The sequence below is a fragment of the Microcaecilia unicolor genome, chromosome 13 (assembly GCF_901765095.1).
Source record: "Microcaecilia unicolor chromosome 13, aMicUni1.1, whole genome shotgun sequence".
Taxonomy (NCBI): Eukaryota; Metazoa; Chordata; class Amphibia; order Gymnophiona; family Siphonopidae; genus Microcaecilia; species Microcaecilia unicolor.
This window is the reverse complement of record NC_044043.1, coordinates 88,010,885-88,030,832: the sequence shown is the minus strand read 5'-3', so window position 1 is coordinate 88,030,832 and position 19,948 is coordinate 88,010,885. Positions and strand designations below refer to the sequence as shown.

Genomic DNA, 19,948 nt, shown 5'->3' with positions numbered 1-19,948 from the left:
AAAGGATAGGACTGACTTTTATGCAGGTCCTATTGATGTGGTTATCTCGGACAGTTAAGGGGTCCTTTTACTAAGGTGTGCTGAAAAATGGGCTGCGCTGTTGTAGGCGCGTGTATTGGACGCTTGCAGGTCCATTTTTCAGTGCGCCTGCAAAAATAAAGGCCTTTTATTGGCCGAAAATGGACGTGCGGCAAAATAAAAATTGGCGTGAGTCCATTCTGCGCATGCCCAAAACACGCCTCTACACTACCTCAGGCCATTTTTCAGTGCACCTTAGTTAAAGGACCCCCCTCCCCCAAAATTTTACAGATATTTGATTGTTGGACAAGGGGGATCAGGAGAAAGGAGGCTGTTTTTTTTTCCCATTCTCTTTTTGCTGCTCACCAGCGCAAACACCATGAGTTAATAACATTTGTTTGCCATTTCTGTTAGCATGCTTTAACTCAGCTTTGCTGACAGGAGCACATTCTTTATTGATTGGGGAGGCAGGAGGTGCTGAATGAACTGAACCACTGGAGCTCAAGCCTTGCTGATAAATGATTCTTTATCACCACAGCTCTCATGTTTGCTTTCTAACACACATTATCAGAGCCCTTGCTTCAGGAAAATGCTAAATGTATAGCCTGCTGAAATCCGCTTTCAAATATCCACCAGCATGAGGGAAGCCCCTGCTTTCTGAATTAGCCCGCTGTGGCTATCGTGTTGACTTTGGTTACACAGGTTGATCTTCTGTTTATTTTCCTTTCACTGTTCTTGTGTCCAAACACCAAAATAGAGGTAACAAAGAGGGCTTGATATTTAAAACGATTTAAACATTTAAATCACCTAACGGATTGGTGCGCCTGGCTACCGCATGTCCCGGGGTAATTCCATTTTTTTACACGCCTCCAATATGCACGGCAGAAAATATTTTTTATTTTCTACCAAATGGCGCTAAATGGGCAGTAATCGGCAGTGTACGCTGAAGATTACCACCCGGTTAACGCGTGAGACCTTGCCGCTATGAATGACATCATTAATAAATATTAATGAGGCCATTTGCATACAAATGACATCATTAAACCCGCCTCCACTGGCCGTGGCCGCGGGAAAACTGAGCCAACCCGCGGCCGATGGCTGTAGGGAAAAAACTGCCGGTGGGGCAAGAGAAAGCCGCCCCAAATCCCGCAACCCGCACGCGGTGTGAAAAAGCCACAGCGGGTCATGGAAAGGAGCCCAATTGGGCGGGAAACCCGCAGCCCTGGCAACACTGGGGAGGTGAAGATGCTAACGTTGATTCAGTTCCCTTCTCCCATTGCCAATATAACTTCCTTACCCTCCCCCAAAGTAAGCAAGCGAATTACACCTATGTTACACAGCAATTTACTGCTTTATGACAAGACAGTCATTCAGTTTAAAGTTATCTTTTAATGACAAAACTACAGCAACAATTCAGGGCCACACTAAGGGCTGAACTTCTCCCTGGAAATATCTGGCCCTGCAATTTCTTTGTGTCCCAAGCTGCAGAAAAAGCTGATGAGTCCATCTGAGAGGAAATCTATCTTTGCCTCTGATCCTGGAGATTTATTCCCCTCCAAATCTCTCACAGCGGAGGCTGTAATGATTCTTTCAGGAGCTGACACTGTTCTGCCCCCACTGCCATGTGTGTCTGTTTACATTGACTTTGTATGGTCCTGTAACCCTTACATTTATAGGTTAAATGTTGCATGTGACCTTCTCTCCAGTCCCCTTTGAGACCTGCTTTGCTCATATCACAGTCAGCTGTGACCACTGACCCCTAGAAGTCTATTCTAGAGCCCTTTGCATTCTGGGTAGCTTCTCCTCCCTCCAGAGAGATGCTCCATCTTGGCTTCAGCAAAACAAGGCAAGGCTCCTGGAAAATCCATCATCTCTTTGTACCAATTCAATATTCATCAACTGCAGAATTCACCTCCATTCATTCTCTCCGAGGCCACAGTGGCGTAGCCACAGGTAGGCTGGGGCCCACCCATTTAGGGCTCAGGCCCACCCAACGGTAGCACACGTTTAGCGGTAGCTGGTGGAGATCCCAAGCTCGGCCAGCTGAAGATTTCCCCTAATGGTAATGAAAACACTACTCTCTACGATACCAGCTTCTGCACATGCTCAGTTTTCAGCGCATGCCTGCTGCAGACTGCCAAGGTAGAAAGAAGCATTTTCCCACCAGCTGAGATACATAGTAAAAATATTTTTTTGGTGGTGGTTGGGGGGAGGGAGAACACTTGGTGCCCACCCACTTCTTATCTAGGCCCACCTAAAATCCGTTGTCTGGCTACGCCCCTGGGCCACAATGCCATATAGCAGCCCATCCTGCCAGTAGCAGCTGAGCTAGAAAAATTAATTCAGAGAGGCGATGCTACACTCTGATTTCAACAATGTTCATACAGTAAGTCCGTTGTTTTACTTCTGCATTAAACTGTTGGAAACTGAGAGTCTGAGTCTCTTCTGTGAATAAATGCTGCTGAGTTGATTTAGCTCTCTGTCCAGTATTGTATTGGAAGAACGTGCTATGAGGACAGAAAAGGCATCATCGGCCAATGGGATTGTTACAGACTAACGATGTCACTTCCTCTAAGGGTCATCTGGTATCCAAAGCAGTGTTGCCAGGTGGGCGGTTGGGCGGTTTTCCACGACCCCGCCGTGGAAAATTTTTGCCCGCGGCGGGTTGCGGTTTTTTGGGCTTCTTTTTTTGATTTTGGGCAGTTTTCAGGCGGTTTTTTCGGCCGCGGGGGCGGGGTTAGTGACGTTTTGGGCGGGGTTAGTGACGTTCTGGGCGGGGCCGATGACGGGGAGGCGGGGCCTATGACGAGGGAGGCGGGGACGATGACAGGGGAGGCGGGGCCGATGACGGCGGGGGCGGGGTGATGACGCAGGGGTGGGGGTATCAGGGGCGGGGTTTGAGTTTGGGCGGGTTTTGGACTGTTTTTAGGCTGGATTGGGTGGGAAAAAAATTTTCCACCTGGCAACCCTGATCCAAAGCGTTCTACCATAAAAAAAAAAAAAATGGACGCATGTGAAACAGATTCAGAGGAAAGGCAATTGTCTGCAGAGAATGGCAGTCACCAGAGTGGATAAGAAATGAGCCGGACAAACAAATCTCATGAACCAAAAGTTCTTTAATAGATATTGGATTAAAAGTCAAAATATAAAACCCAACATAGCCATGTTTCAAAAAAAAAAATCTGCTTCAGGGGGGTATAAAACTGTAAAACAAAATAGCATAAGCATGTTAGAAATATGTAAATCAGCATTCTCTCATTGAAAATAAACTTGATTTTTATATTTCGTAATCAAATGTACCATAATACTCTACCAATCGTCAACTGACCTTGCCATCAAAATTACTGTCTTTCACAAACCCTTTTGAACAAAATGCATACGTGCTTTTCTTCAAAAGATTTTATTTTACAATTTTATTCACCAGAAATATATAAGAAGGAGAACAAAATGCAATAAAACTTCCTTTCAGCAGAAGAGTGGAGGAGTGGCCTAGTGGTTAGGGTGGTGGACTTTGGTCCTGGGGAACTGAGGAACTGAGTTCGATTCCCACTTCAGGCACAGGCAGCTCCTTGTGACTCTGGGCAAGTCACTTAACCCTCCATTGCCCCATGTAAGCCGCATTGAGCCTGCCATAAATGGGAAAGCGCGGGGTACAAATGTAACAAAAATAAAATAGATACTATTGGAGATTCTACATGGAATGTTGCTATTCCACTAGCAACATTCCATGTAGAAGCCTGCGCGGCCACATTGGTGATCTGCAAGGGCTGACTTCTACATGGAATGTTGCTAGTGGAATAGCTAGAATCTCCAATAGTAGCAACAGTGGAGGAGTGGCCTAGTGGTTAGGGTGGTGGACTTTGGTCCTGAGGAACTGAGTTTGATTCCCACTTCAGGCACAGGCAGCTCCTTGTGACTCTGGGCAAGTCACTTAACCCTCCATTGCCCCATGTAAGCCGCATTGAGCCTGCCATGAGTGGGAAAACGCAGGGTACAAATGTAACAAAAAAAAAAAAATAGATACTATTGGAGATTCTACATGGAATTAGTGGGGTCCCGCAGGGGTCTGTGCTGGGTCCGTTGCTTTTTAATGTATTTATAAATGACCTAGAGATGGGAATAACTAGTGAGGTAATTAAATTCGCCGATGACACAAAATTATTCAGGGTCGTCAAGTCGCAGGAGGAATGTGAACGATTACAGGAGGACCTTGCGAGACTGGGAGAATGGGCGTGCAAGTGGCAGATGAAGTTCAATGTTGACAAGTGCAAAGTGATGCATGTGGGTAAGAGGAACCCGAATTATAGCTACGTCTTGCAAGGTTCCGCGTTAGGAGTTACGGATCAAGAAAGGGATCTGGGTGTCGTCGTCGATGATACGCTGAAACCTTCTGCTCAGTGTGCTGCTGCGGCTAGGAAAGCGAATAGAATGTTGGGTGTTATTAGGAAGGGTATGGAGTCCAGGTGTGCGGATGTTATAATGCCGTTGTATCGCTCCATGGTGCGACCGCACCTGGAGTATTGTGTTCAGTACTGGTCTCCGTATCTCAAAAAAGATATAGTAGAATTGGAAAAGGTACAGCGAAGGGCGACGAAAATGATAGTGGGGATGGGACGACTTTCCTATGAAGAGAGGCTGAGAAGGCTAGGGCTTTTCAGCTTGGAGAAGAGACGGCTGAGGGGAGATATGATAGAAGTGTATAAAATAATGAGTGGAATGGATCGGGTGGATGTGAAGCGACTGTTCACGCTATCCAAAAATACTAGGACTAGAGGGCATGAGTTGAAGCTACAGTGTGGTAAATTTAAAACGAATCGGAGAAAATTTTTTCTTCACCCAACGTGTAATTAGACTCTGGAATTCATTACCGGAGAACGTGGTACGGGCGGTTAGCTTGACGGAGTTTAAAAAGGGGTTAGATAGATTCCTAAAGGACAAGTCCATAGACCGCTATTAAATGGACTTGGAAAAATTCCGCATTTTTAGGTATAACTTGTCTGGAATGTTTTTACGTTTGGGGAGCGTGCCAGGTGCCCTTGACCTGGATTGGCCACTGTCGGTGACAGGATGCTGGGCTAGATGGACCTTTGGTCTTTCCCAGTATGGCACTACTTATGTACTTATGTACTTATGAATGTTGCTATTCCACTAGCAACATTCCATGTAGAAGCCTGCGCGGCCACATTGGTGATCTGCAAGGGCTGACTTCTACATGGAATGTTGCTAGTGGAATAGCAACATTCCATGTAGAATCTCCAATAGTAGCAACAGTGGAGGAGTGGCCTAGTGGTTAGGGTGGTGGACTTTGGTCCTGAGGAACTGAGTTTGATTCCCACTTCAGGCACAGGCAGCTCCTTGTGACTCTGGGCAAGTCACTTAACCCTCCATTGCCCCATGTAAGCCGCATTGAGCCTGCCATGAGTGGGAAAGCGCAGGGTACAAATGTAACAAAAATAAAATAGATACTATTGGAGATTCTACATGGAATGTTGCTACTATTGGAGATTCTACATGGAATGTTGCTATTCCACTAGCAACATTCCATGTAGAAGGCTGCGCAGGCTTCTGTTTCTGTGAGTCTGACGTCCTGCACGTACGTGCAGGACGTCAGACTCACAGAAGCAGAAGCCTGTGCGGCCACATTGGTGGAATAGCAACATTCCATGTAGAATCTCCGATAGCAGCAACAGTGGAGGAGTGGCCTAGTGGTTAGGGTGGTGAACTTTGGTCCTGAGGAACTGAGTTCGATTCCTACTTCAGGCACAGGCAGCTCCTTGTGACTCTGGGCAAGTCACTTAACCCTTCATTGCCCCATGTAAGCCGCATTGAGCCTGCCATGAGTGGGAAAGCGCAGGGTACAAATGTAACAAAAAAAAAAAAATAGATACTATTGGAGATTCTACATGGAATGTTGCTATTCCACTAGCAACATTCCATGTAGAAGCCTGCGCGGCCACATTGGTGATCTGCAAGGGTCGACTTCTACATGGAATGTTGCTAGTGGAATAGCAACATAGTAGCAACAGTGGAGGAGTGGCCTAGGGGTTAGGGTGGTGGACTCTGGTCCTGAGGAACTGAGTTCCATTCCCACTTCAGGCACAGGCAGCTCCTTGTCACTCTGGGCAAGTCACTTAACCCTCCATTGCCCCATCATGTAAGCCGCATTGAGCCTGCCATGAGTGGGAAAGCGCAGGGTACAAATGTAACAAAAAAAAAAGCTTGTGAACAAGTGCAGCTATCAGGAATCTGGAGAGCTGAGAACCACAAACTCAATTACCAAGTGTGGAAATAAATGCTTGTTAATTAGCAGCAAACAAATATGTTCTAACCAGCTCAGAAAGGATTGTATTGTATTAGTAGATTTATATTCTGCCCTTTAACAAAAAGCTTCTAATCAGTAAGAAATTCTCATACAAGAAGGATTTACAAATCAAAAAAAATTGAAAAAACCTTTCTAATACAATATCATTGCTAACAGACTAAAAATATAATTACTTTCTACATTAAAATTTAATCGTATCTTTGTCTTGAAAACATAGTAACATGTGGTAACATAGTAGATGACGGCAGAAAAAGACCTGCACGGTCCATCCAGTCTGCCCAACAAGACAAACTCATGTGTGCTAGTTTTTGTGTACATCTTTCCTTGATTTGTAACTGTCATTTTCAGGGCACAGACCGTACAAGTCTGCCCAGTACTATCCCCACCTCCCACCACCGGTTCTGGCATAGACCATATAAGTCTGCCCAGCACTATCCCCGCCTCCCACCCACCATCCCCGCCTCCCCACCGGTTCTGGCATAGACCGTATAAGTCTGCCCAGCACTATCCCCGCCTCCCAACCACCAGTCCCCGCCTCCCACCACCGGCTCTGGCATAGACCGTATAAGTCTGCCCAGCTCTATCCCCGCCTCCCAACCACCAGTCCCGCCTCCCACCACCGGCTCTGGCACAGGCCGTATAAGTCTGCCCAGCACTATCCCCGCCTCCCAACCACCAGTCCCGCCTCCCACCACCGGCTCTGGCATAGACCGTATAAGTCTGCCCAGCACTATCCCCGCCTCCCAACCACCAGCCCCGCCTCCCACCACCGGCTCTGGCACAGGCCGTATAAGTCTGCCCAGCACTATCCCCGCCTCCCAACCACCAGTCCCGCCTCCCACCACCAGCTCTGGCATAGACCGTATAAGTCTGCCCAGCACTATCCCCGCCTCCAAACCACCAGCCCCGCCTCCCACCACCGACTCTGGCACAGACTGCATAAGTCTGCCCAGCACTATCCCCGTTTCCCACCACCGGCTCTGGCATAGACCGTATAAGTCTGCCCAGCACTATCCCCACCTCCCACCACCGGCTCTGGCGCAGACCGTATAAGTCTGCCCAGCACTATCCCCGCCTCCCAACCACCAGTCCCGCCTCCCACCACCGGCTCTGGCACGGACCGTATAAGTCTGCCCAGCACTATCCCCGCCTCCCACCCACCAGCCCCGCCTCCCACCACCAGCTCTGCCACCCAATCTCGGCAAGTTTTAAGACCTTTTCTAAGTAAAATATAGGATGAACTACTGCATAACTGGACTGGAATATTATTCCAATTTTTAACGCACTGAAAAATAAATGAATGTTCCCAAACCAATTTACATCTCACTTTCTTCATAGAAGGAAAATTTAAAAACAGCCTTTCCTTACTCCTTGAATTAAATCCACTGGCAATTTCTTCCAAGAATCAGTAGCATAAGTTCAAATGAAATTTTGCTGAGGTCCTTCCATAGCAGCAGGAGTGGACTGAGGGGGAGGGGGGTTCCTTCTCCCTTTCCCCTCCCCTCCCCCAGCCTTAAGATTTCAGAGAGGGAGAGTAGGGCAGTCACTGCTTCCCTTTAATACATTTGCAATGCCACCTCTTACCAGACCTTCCCTAATTAAATTATTTGATGTACAAGGGCTTTGTACTGATTGACAAAGGCATCAGCTTCTTTCACAGGGCTGTATGCCAAAAGGACTTTCCCCCATTCTGTGCCTACAGAAAATAAGAAAAAAAGAACCCTTGAATAAGGGCGTTAGAGTTCAATGGCTGAGAAGGTTCTGCTGCCCACCTGACACATTAAAATCACAAAGAATAAATAAATGCATGCATCTGGAAGCCAAATAATTTAATCTAAAAGGAAATGCCCCCAGCCTCATCCCCAGGACAATTGTTTCCAAAGAAATTAAGGAATATGAAAGAAACAGGATGCTGGGATTGCAGGACCTTTGGCTTGATCCACTATGACAATTCTTATGGAAAGAAGGCACAGATGCTAATTTACTCAGTTCCACACTGGAGACTTTTTGGCCAGGCCTGGTTTGGACTTTACATTCCAAAGCAGTGAGATTTATAGTTCTCAATTCTGCCCACTGATCAGTGCTGCAAGTCCCATAATGCAGTACATAAGTACATAAGTAATGCCATACTGGGAAAAGACCAAGGGTCCATCGAGCCCAGCATCCTGTCCACGACAGCGGCCAATCCAGGCCAAGGGCACCTGGCGAGCTTCCCAAACGTACAAACATTCTATACATGTTATTCCTGGAATTGTGGATTTTTCCCAAGTCCGTATAGTAGCGGTTTATGGACTTGTCCTTTAGGAAACCGTCCAACCCCTTTTTAAACTCTGCTAAGCTAACCGCCTTCACCACTTTCTCTGGCAACGAACTCCAGAGTTTAATTATACGTTGGGTGAAGAAAAATTTTCTCCAATTTGTTTTAAATTTACTACACTGTAGTTTCATCGCATTCTCCCTAGTCCTAGTATTTTTGGAAAGCGTGAACAGATGCTTCATATCCACCTGTTCCACTCCACTCATTATTTATATACCTCTATCATGTCTCCCCTCAGCCGTCTCTTCTCCAAGCTGAATAGCCCTAGCCTCCTTAATCTTTCTTCATAGGGAAGTCGTCCCATCCCCGCTATCATTTTAGTCGCCCTTCGCTGCACCTTTTCCAATTCTACTATATCTTTCTTGAGATGCGGCGACCAGAATTGAACACAATACTGAAGGTGCGGTCGCACCATGGAGCGATACAACGGCATTATAACATCCTCACACCTGTTTTCCATACCTTTCCTAATAATACCCAACATTCTATTCGCTTTCCTAGCCGCAGCAGCACACTGAGCAGAAGGTTTCAGTGTATTATCGACGACACCCAGATCCCTTTCTTGGTCCGTAACTCCTAACGTGGAACCTTGCATGATGTAGCTATAATTCGGGTTCTTTTTTCCCACATGCATCACCTTGCACTTGCTCACATTAAACGTCATCTGCCATTTAGCCGCCCAGTCTCCCAGTGAACCACCAGCCAGTCCAGTTTTCAGGATATCCCTAAAAATATGCATCAGAGAGGTTTGCCTGTACTACCTCCATTATAGGCAAATCTCTCTCATGCCTATTCATTTAAGTGCTATTACAGGGTTACCATATAATAACTACTACTACTACTACTTAACATTTCTAAAGCGCTACTAGGGTTACGCAGCGCTGTACAATTTAACAAAGAAGGATATCCCCTGCTCAATTATTCACTTCTCCAATACACTCTTAACAATCATTGTGCCACTTATTTGTTCATAACAAATATCACTTTAATTCATATTGTTTGAAAAAACACACAATAAATAGTCTATTAAAATATAGCCTGAAAGGTATCACAGCTGGAGTTTTTCTTGTCCTATACAATACTAAAGCATGAAACGCTAACAGGCTTATTTTCGAAAGAGAAGGGCGCCCATCTTCCGACACAAATCGGGAGATGGGCGTCCTTCTCTCAGGGTCGACCAAATCGGCATAATGGAAAGCCGATTTTGGGCGTCCTTAACTGCTTCCCGTTGCGGGGACGACCAAAGTTCAGGGGGTCGTGTCAGCACCATAGCGAAGGTGGGACTGGGGCGTGATTAGGAAATGGGCATCCTTGGCCGATAATGGCGTCCCTGACGAGCACTTGGCCGAATTTACATGGTCCATTTTTTCTTGTGACCAAGCCGTGAAAAGGTGCCCGAACTGACCAGCTGACCACCGGAGGGAATCAGGGATGACTTCTCCTGTCTCCCCCAGTGGTCACCAACCCCCTCCCACCCTAAAAAAAACTTTTTTTTTTTTTTGCCAGCCTCTATGCCAGCCTCAAATGTCATACCCAGCTCCATGACAGCAGTATGCAGGTCCCTGGAGCAGGTTTAGTGGGTTCAGTGCACTTCAGCCAGGTGGACCCAGGCCCATCCCCCCCACTACCTGTTACACTTGTGGTGGCAAATGTGAACCCTCCAAAACCCACCCGAAACCCACTGTACCCACATGTAGGTGCCCCCCTTCACCCCTTAGGGCTATGGTAGTGGTGTACAGTTGTGGGGAGTGGGTTTGGGGGGGGCTCAGCACCCAAGGTAAGGAAGCTATGCACCTGGGAGCAATTTGTGAAGTCCACTGCAGTGCCCCATAGGGTGCCCGGTTGGTGTCCTGGCATGTCAGGGGGACCAGTGCACTACGAATTCTGGCTCCTCCCACGACCAAAGGGCTTGGATGTGGTCGTTTTTGAGATGGGCGTCCTCGGTTTCCATTATGGCCGAAAACCGGGGACGACCATCTCTAAGGTCGACCATCTCAACATTTAGGTCGACCATCTCTAAGGTCGACCTAAATGTTGAGATTTGGGCGTCCACGACCATATTATCGAAATGAAAGATGGACGCCCATCTTGTTTCGATAATACAGGTTTCCCCGCCCCTTCGCCAGGACGTCCTTAGAGATGGGCGCCCTTAGAGATGGTCGTCCCCCTTCGATTATGCCCCTCCAGATATTCCAGTTATAAATCCAACTTCAGGCGAATTGGTTCGTCAACAATCTTGGATATCAACTGTCCTTTCATTTACCGATAGTTCATAAATGTCCATCCTGAAAATTGGCTGATAAAACTATTGCCATTAATTATAGTCTGTTAGGGGCCCTTTCACTAAGCCGTGTAAGCGTCTACATGTGCCCAATGTGCGCCAAAATGGAGTTACCACCCAGCTAACGCGTGGCTCTTGTGGTAATTGCGTTTTTGGCACATGTCCGATACGCGCGTCCAAAAAATAATTGGACATGTGTATTGGATGCGCGCCAAGTGGCATTTGATGCACATAGGTCATTACTGCCTGGTTACCGCATAAGACTTTACCGCTAGATCAATGGCTGGCGCTAAGGTCTCAGACCCAAATTGGACACGCGGCAATTTTCATTTTGCCGCACGTCCATTTTCGGCAAAAATTTTAACAAGGCTTTTTTTTACAGGTGCGCTGAAAAATAATTCTGTGTGCGTCCAAAACACACGTCTACACTACCGCAGGCCATTTTTCAGCGTGCCTTCATAAATGGGCCCCCTTAGCCTCTTGAGCAGTGTGTTTTTTCTAGCAAAAAGGTGCCGGTACTCAAATGCCAGGCCACCCTTCAGGGATGGGGTGATCACTGAGGGACCCACCCTACAATAGCCAGGCCCCCTGCAACCACTCACAGAATCTATGTATGACAAGGCAGACTTGATGTGTAGAGCCTGAGCTCTTTCATTAAAACTTGGGGTCCGTGGGTCAATTTTAGCAGACAATGGAAAAGTTGTCAGTACTGAGTACCCCCAAATACCCCCTCAAAAAAAAGCCCTGCTCTTGAGTCCGCTGTCCCAAAGATGTGACTCCACTTCAAGTAACGCTGCTGAGTTTCACAAAATCGCTTAATACGACACAAGTCCCCAATTGCTGGGCGCCGTTGGACTATCAGAAGAACTGAATGGCACCCTCAGAAGCTTGGCGACTCTTGGGGTGCTTTCAGTGGGATTACTACTTTCCCACTGCAGCTCAGCTCTCTGTAAGCTTGAGCCCCGTGGTGCCAGAAGGTCAGGTTGGTCTTGCAGTTTCAAGTCTTGCAAAGGCTGGGGGTACATGAGAGGGAGCAAGAGAGACTGGTGGGGTATATGAGAGAGAGAGGGAGAGACTGGGTGAAAGCTGGGGGTGGGGGAATGAACCATCATATTTTGCCATTATTTGATAAAACGTGGCAAAATACGATGGTGCATGTTCTGGCCCTCCAAATGTCACGAAGTAAAAAATGTAGGCCCTGATAGAAAAGGTTGGACAAGCCTGGTTTAGATTAATATCTATATAGAATAGTTCAGGTACAATGGATCCTATCTGGAGACAAAGTATATACTAGGCTTGCCAACTGGTCCTCCTAACCCCTCCAAAATCAAACAAAGAGCCAACCCACTCTCTCCCTGTCCACGTTGTTCTCTACTCACTTCTCCCTCACCTCATCATGCCTCAGTGGCGTAGCCACAGGTGGGCCTGGGTGGGCCAGGGCCCACCAACTTAGGGCTCAGGTCACTTCTTGCCTAGGCCCACCCAAAATCTGTAGTCTGGCTACGCCCCTGTCATGCCTCCCTTAAATGTAACCATCTAGACCAGCCAAATACCAGGTAATTGGCAACTCCCTAGTGAGGCCCCTTCCAACCTGTAACATTTTTTTTATCCTTGAGAAAAAAGACGGCTGTTTACAGTAAGTTATTATAGAAAAAAAAATAATCTTTCAGGTAAGATGAGACAAGAACAGAATGGAGAAAACCGGTAATAGCGTCCCATGCCGTCAAATGTAGTTCTTACTCATCAGTGATTCACTGACTGTGAAAATGAGAATCTCAGTTCCTACTTTGCTTTCAGACTTCTGTTGGCTGCCAGTTACAATATGCTTAATATGAAATAATATTTTTAAAACACACCACAGCTGATTTCCAAAGCATGAAGGCTGTGTTGTTTTGTTGAGCTGTAGATAAGTATTAACATGTCCTCAGCTTTGTGTCTTGTACGGAAGGGCAAATAGATTCATTATGACTGGAGAATGAAGAAACAAAGGAAATTGCAGCTTAGTTTATGAAAGTGATTGTGTAAGGGGTGATCTGAAGCCCTTATGTGACGCAGACTAATCAGATGGCCATAGTACAAAACACGAGGCTCAAGCACAGCAGTGTTATACAAGTCAGGGAGTAATAGGTGTTGCTCCTCAACGACAGCTAGTTACACCCTGGGGAATTAAGTGATTGTGCATATGCACAATGTTTAACAGAACTGATGAGCATATCCCTAATTGCATAATTTTGCATAAATGTAAACATTTTGGTACAGCGTGGTTTTATAGCACACTGTGATGATACGTATACATATTGAACTGTTGTCCCCTCCAATCTCTGTTGGCCCAGTGGACCAGACAACTCTCCTCTTGAGCTCTCATGCAGGGCTAAAATGTTGCAAAGGCACCACCTTTCCCCCAAAGCCCATCATCCACACCTGTCCTAATGTCCTGGCTCGGCCCACCTCCTCCTCTTCTCTTTCTCCTTCCCCTCCCATGACCTTTGATTCTTTCCAGGTGATCAAGGGAATGATGGAGGCAGGAGCAATCCCCGTTCACTCCTGTCCCAATGGTTCTCTCTTCTACCCTCAATCTCATTGTCTCCAGTATCTCTATCTTCCACCCCCCACCGAGGTATCTAGCATCTGTTTCTTCCACCCCTAACCCCCCCCCCCTTCCCCACTGGTGGTCTCCAGCATCTCTTGCTTCCACCCCTCTGGGCTCTCCAGAATCTCTGTCTTCAACCCCCATCTCTCCTGAGGTCTTTAGCATTTCTCTTGTTCCTTCCTGCCCTCCCTCCATCTCCTCCCCTGACCCACTAGGTGTCTATGTCTTGCCTCTCTTCCTCCAGGGCAGCAACACAGCAGTTGTCAGCAATAGAAGATATATTGTAGCCAGCTCCTGACTCTCCAAACCTTCTGTTTCGGAGGTGGTAGCCAGAAGGCCTTGAAAATGATTAGATACTTTACTGGACACCATGCATTTTCTATAGCTGCTAACTGCTATGTTGCTGCTCTGGAGGAAGGGAGGTAAGACCTGAACACCTTAGGGTGGAAGGAAGGAAAAAAGAAAGAAAGAAGGAACCTGGAAGTCTTCTAGTCTGCTGAGACTCCCTGCGACAGTCTCGTGAGACTGTTGAGACCCGCAAGACTACCATGGGAAATCTTGGCACCCATTTTGAAAACATGGCAGTGCCTGGCAGAATAGTGGTAATGGGTAGGAAAGAGTGGGGTTCCTTCCTGCCCCCCCCCCCGAAGAAGCCACTAGATCACTAGGGTCCTTCAAGGTAAGACCGGAAAGAGCCTACTAAGGCTCAGGGGACTGTAGTTTGTGGGAGGAGGGTGGCAGCTACTGCAGTAGCGGGGCTGTAGTGTGTGGGGGTGGCCACACAGCGGTGGGGGGGGGGGGGGCAATGACCTTCACTGCCCGGAGGTCCAGGTCACTGTCAGTTCACCCCTGAGCAGAAGTGGTGTATTTCCAATGTTTATCCAATAAACACGTTTTCAAATGATTTTGCCTGGGGGATGTTTTATTGGCTACAATCTAAAATCAAAAGCCTCATTTACATTCCATGTGTCCTCAAATACTAATGACTAGAGCAAGGGCAGAAAGCAGGACGTGACCTTAACACTTGGCTTTTCTTTCCAGAATTTGCATTTTTCGCTACATATTTTAGCCTGCAAGGAAGAGCACTCGGCTACCTAATCTCACTTTGCAATTCTTTCTAATTTTCCCACATATGGAGACAGCCTTTTTAAACACCAAGAAAAAATTACAAGCTGGGGTTTTCCCCTTTGTTTTTAACCTTTTCTTGGTCAAAACAATTGATTGAAAGCAGACTCTACAATAATTAAGCTCCTTTGCCTGGCTCTTCTACTAGAGCGTGTCTGACAGCTTTCAATAGCCCTCCTTATTCACAACTTGGCTCACCAACAGATAAACCCTCTCCTTATTCACTTGACTTGAATCATGATCTTTTTTTAATGTTTCTTTCTTAGAAACCTTTCTAAGGATCTCAATAATCCTTTCTCTCCAGGAGAAGATTTGCTGCCTCTCAGTGACACAGTCAATGGTCTTCCTTTCCTTTCCTAGAAGATATAGGGCAGCAACGGAAGCGAAAGGGGAGCTTATTCAACATTTTTTCAGCTTGGGAGCAATGAATCTGAACTATTCATTCATGGTCTACCTGGTTAAAAGCCACTTTCTTCCTCAAACCTAATTAGGTTCTGTCCTCTTGGATTGGGGGGGGGGGGGGGGGGGGGGGAGTTGGGTTGGGTATTATCTGTTGGAACCTGCCAAGTCCATGAACTCAAGGTTGGCTTTAGGACTCCAAAGATGCCAAGGGTAGACCATCCCAAAGAGTAAGATTGAAGGTGAGAGAGGGAGGTTTTTCAGACAGTGTATCTGGGGTGGAAATCTAGTATGTTTTAATATTCTATTGCTTTTGAAAATTAAAGAAGCAACACAATATGTAGCTTTGTTTGGTGCAGTGAAACAAGATGAGGGCAGGGAGAGGCAAAGAACGCACAGGGATCTGATTCTGAAATCCCTGCTTGCATTATTTATTTACAAATGTATAGGCTTCACAATTTATCGTGGTGTCTTACAAAATTATATACATAATAGAACTACAGTGAAAATATCACTAACCAAAAAAAACCCCCCCCACAAACTATAAATAAATCATTTGTATCTACACTACTACTACTTAACACTTATAAAGCGCTACCAGGGTTACGCAGCGCTGTACAATTTAACACAGAGGACAGTCCCTGCTCGAAGGAGCTGACAATCTAAAGGACAAAAAAGTGCAGTCAATCAAATTGGGGCAGTCTAGATTTCCTGAATAGATGAATAATGGTTAGGTGCCGAAAGCGACATTGAAGAGGTGGGCTTTGAGCAAGGATTTGAAGGTGGGCAGGGAGGGGGCTCTGCGTATGGGCTTAGGGAGTTTATTCCAAGCATAGGGTGAGGCGAGGCAGAAAGGGCGGAGCCTGGAGTTGGCGGTGGTGGAGAAGGGTACTGAGAGGAGGGGTTTGTCCTGTGAGCGGAGGTTACGGGTAGGAGCGTAAGGGGAGATGAGGGTAGAGACAGGTGCAAAATCCACAGATACTTTTGCATCTGTGAGCCCACTTTGCTAGCCCAAATTTTTAAAAAGAAACATTTTATATGATACTGTCCTCACCAGAAAAAGGCAGAAAAATGAACAAACATACACACGGATGAGGAGACACATACTCACAATGGAGAGAAAGAGGGACACATACGGAGAAAGACATAGATAGTGAAGTACATACACAGAGATGGAGAGGTGCAAAGTGATGCATGTGGGTAAGAGGAACCCGAATTATAGCTACGTCTTGCAAGGTTCCGCGTTAGGAGTTACGGATCAAGAAAGGGATCTGGGTGTCGTCGTCGATGATACGCTGAAACCTTCTGCTCAGTGTGCTGCTGCGGCTAGGAAAGCGAATAGAATGTTGGGTGTTATTAGGAAGGGTATGGAGTCCAGGTGTGCGGATGTTATAATGCCGTTGTATCGCTCCATGGTGCGACCGCACCTGGAGTATTGTGTTCAGTACTGGTCTCCGTATCTCAAAAAAGATATAGTAGAATTGGAAAAGGTACAGCGAAGGGCGACGAAAATGATAGTGGGGATGGGACGACTTTCCTATGAAGAGAGGCTGAGAAGGCTAGGGCTTTTCAGCTTGGAGAAGAGACGGCTGAGGGGAGATATGATAGAAGTGTATAAAATAATGAGTGGAATGGATCGGGTGGACGTGAAGCGACTGTTCACGCTATCCAAAAATACTAGGACTAGAGGGCATGAGTTGAAGCTACAGTGTGGTAAATTTAAAACAAATCGGAGAAAATTTTTCTTCACCCAACGTGTAATTAGACTCTGGAATTCGTTGCCGGAGAACGTGGTACGGGCGGTTAGCTTGACGGAGTTTAAAAAGGGGTTAGATAGATTCCTAAAGGACAAGTCCATAGACCGCTATTAAATGGACTTGGAAAAATTCCGCATTTTTAGGTATAACTTGTCTGGAATGTTTTTACGTTTGGGGAGCGTGCCAGGTGCCCTTGACCTGGATTGGCCACTGTCGGTGACAGGATGCTGGGCTAGATGGACCTTTGGTCTTTCCCAGTATGGCACTACTTATGTACTTATGTAGGTGTATACAGGGCTCTTTCTTCTCTTTCTCAACTTTCTCTCCTCATTTTCTGTGCCTTTGAAAAACACTTACCCCACCCTTCAGGGCTGATTGGTATTCAGGAGGTAAATGAGCCAATCAATCACCAAAGGCAGGAAGGTTGAGCCACTTGGCTTTTCTTCTTCTAGGCTTGCCTCTTGTGGAAGTAGTGAACCGGATCCCACCAGCTACACTAATGGTGTGTGTTGCCAGTGGGTGGGCCTGAAGCAAAACTGGGTGGGCCCCTGCCCACCTGGGCCCACCCGTGGCCATAGGAGTCAATTTTTCAAAATAATTGCGGGCGCTAAACCCAATGGAAATGACCCCTCCCTGGACACTATCAAGGAGTTTGCTCAATATTGGGGGCGCTCAAGTACCCACAGCATCCACAGAGTTGGCTCCTATGCCCGTGGCTTTGCCACTAGAATAGACTTTTACTGCGTGGCCTTGGGACACCTAAATGGAGGCACCAATTATAGAATGACTTCCTTAGCATTTGACCTTCTCTTGTTGGAACAATCTGCCCTCAGATATATGCTTGGAAACCTCATTCAAGAAATTTAAATCAGTTTTGAAGGTCTACTTCTTCTCTCAAGCTTTCCATGATGTTTGTTCAGCGTCTGTCAGCCTCCGTTGGGCTGCAGATTGCTGGCATTCCGCTTGCCTATCTTAATCTCACTGCAGAGTGCTCTCCCTGCCTGATCTCCCATGAGAATTATTTTAAATTTTGTATTCTAGGCTTCCTTTTTTTATTAGTGTCCTTGATGATTTACTCTATAAACCACTTAGATTGTTTATTGATTTGCAATATGTCAGATAAAAGTGAAATAAAAATGAAATGAGTCAAAGTATAAGATGAAGTTAAGTATAACATCAAAGCATTCAGTTTTGTTTAGAGTCTATGATGAGGTTGCTGTGTTAGATGTTTGGAAATAAGGTCATCCACCTAGGTGTAGGAAAGACTTTATCTTATTAAGCAAAGTAAATACATTTGCACTGACCTGATGAACAGAGCTAGCCTGATATTCAGGCATTTGTTGACCTTTATTTCTCTGGAGCTTAGAAACTCAAAAGTGTACATCATTGGCTTCCTATAAGCAGAAGGCCCACATTGAAGATAAATGCCATGAACTGACATGAAGAAAGAGTGGTCTTTCTCCATCCAAGCCTGAAGATGCTTTCTCTTTTGCTTGGGATCTTGCAGCCTGATGTATTTCAGAAGACCATTCCAGTTATGGCAGTCGTAATGCTTCGCAAAAAGGTCTTCAAGATAAGCTGCTTCTTGTCACATCAACAAATGGGCAGGAGCAGCTGCAAGCGAAGGCTCATGGCATCAGATCTCACTGGAATCTGGAAGCCCAAAAGAACAGGATGTACAATGTGCCTTATTCATATTCCTTGCCTATGGAAAAAAAGAAACTTTATTGAACAAGATCCAATGTATCTGGCAGAGTAATTCCCAAACTGGTCTTCTTGGAGGGTGGTAGAGTAGGGGAAGGGCAGTGGTAATGTTAGAGAATCAAATTTTTAAAGTGTAGCTCTAGAAAAATATATGAAAACACTCCCAATTCTCTATTTAGAGTAAACAACCCCTCCCAGGAGTTGTATCATGAGAGTGAACACCCATACGCAAATGTTTCTCATTTGGGAACCCCCCCCCCCCCTTTTTGCAAAGGTAACCTATATTTTTGTGAACCAACAGTGTCTTTCTGCTCCTTGGACTTCTATCTTAATTGGAACCAAGGCTGAGGCCAGAGCCTGGACAAGGGTAGTGGATCTAGGTGAACCTTCATCCTTACTCCCTACTTCAATTAACTTTCAGGCCTGTAGCCAACAATTCCCCCTCCCCCCCCAAATTTTGATAATTAAACTCAATAATCATGATCATCACACACAAACCCTATAAATATGTAGGATATAGAATGTGCTAGAGATAGCACAAACCTGCCGAGGACACAAAATGATTCAAATTTGTTAAAATGGCAGAAGATTGTGAAGATTTGCAGAAGGATCATGTGAAAATAGGAGACTGGACATCTGAATGGTAAATGAACCTTAATGTGGATAAGTGCAAAGTGATACAAATAGGGAAAAAAATCTATCGAGTACAAAGTGCTGAAGCCAAAGTTAGGAATCGTCACCCAAAAAAAAAGGATCTTGGAGTCATTTTGGAAAATGCACTGAAATTTTCAGCCCAATGTTAGGGATGATTCAAAAAGGAACAGAGAGCAACACTGAAAATATCATTGTGCCTCTGTATGGGTCCTTGGTATGGCTACACCTTGAGTACTGCATGAACTTCTGGTTGCTCCAGCTCAAAAAGGATATAATGGAACTAGAAAAGGTTTGAAGAAGGGTGACAAAAATGAGAAAGAGAATAGAGCATGTCCATTACGAAGAGAGACTAAACAGGTTAGGGCTCTTCAACTTGAAGAAAACATGACTGAGAGGGTATATGATAGAAGTTTATAAAATCACGAGTGGGATTGAACGACTAAACAGGGAGCAGTTATTTAACCACACCAGCCTACATGTCAGACCTGATAGACCTACCACCCAGGAATGCTAAAAAATCATCCCGCACATTCCTTAATCTTCACTTCCCCAACTGTAAAGGTCTCAAATACAAACTAACGCATGCGTCAACCTTTTCCTACCTGAGTACACAATACTGGAATGGGCTGCCTCGCAATTTAAAAAACGACCTATGAACTAGCTAACTTCCGAATTCTACTGAGGACTCATCTCTTTAACAAGGCATACAACAATGATCAACAAATATGAAATCCTGTACACATAACCAGAACTGCCTCCACAATATCTACTTGCCAAAATA

General features: G+C 45.9%; 1 protein-coding gene across 2 annotated transcripts in view; it reads right to left on the bottom strand.

Moving 5' to 3' along the window:
• Window positions 1-19,651, bottom strand: part of SLC45A1 (solute carrier family 45 member 1) — a 94,255-nt gene extending 74,604 nt beyond the window's left edge. For both annotated transcript variants that reach the window (XM_030185931.1, XM_030185933.1), the window contains exon 1: window positions 18,114-19,651. In XM_030185931.1, the coding sequence (XP_030041791.1) occupies window positions 18,114-18,274 (161 nt within the window). In that variant the 5' untranslated portion in view covers window positions 18,275-19,651. The remainder of the gene's footprint in view (window positions 1-18,113) is intronic.
• Window positions 19,652-19,948: the final 297 nt, after the last annotated feature.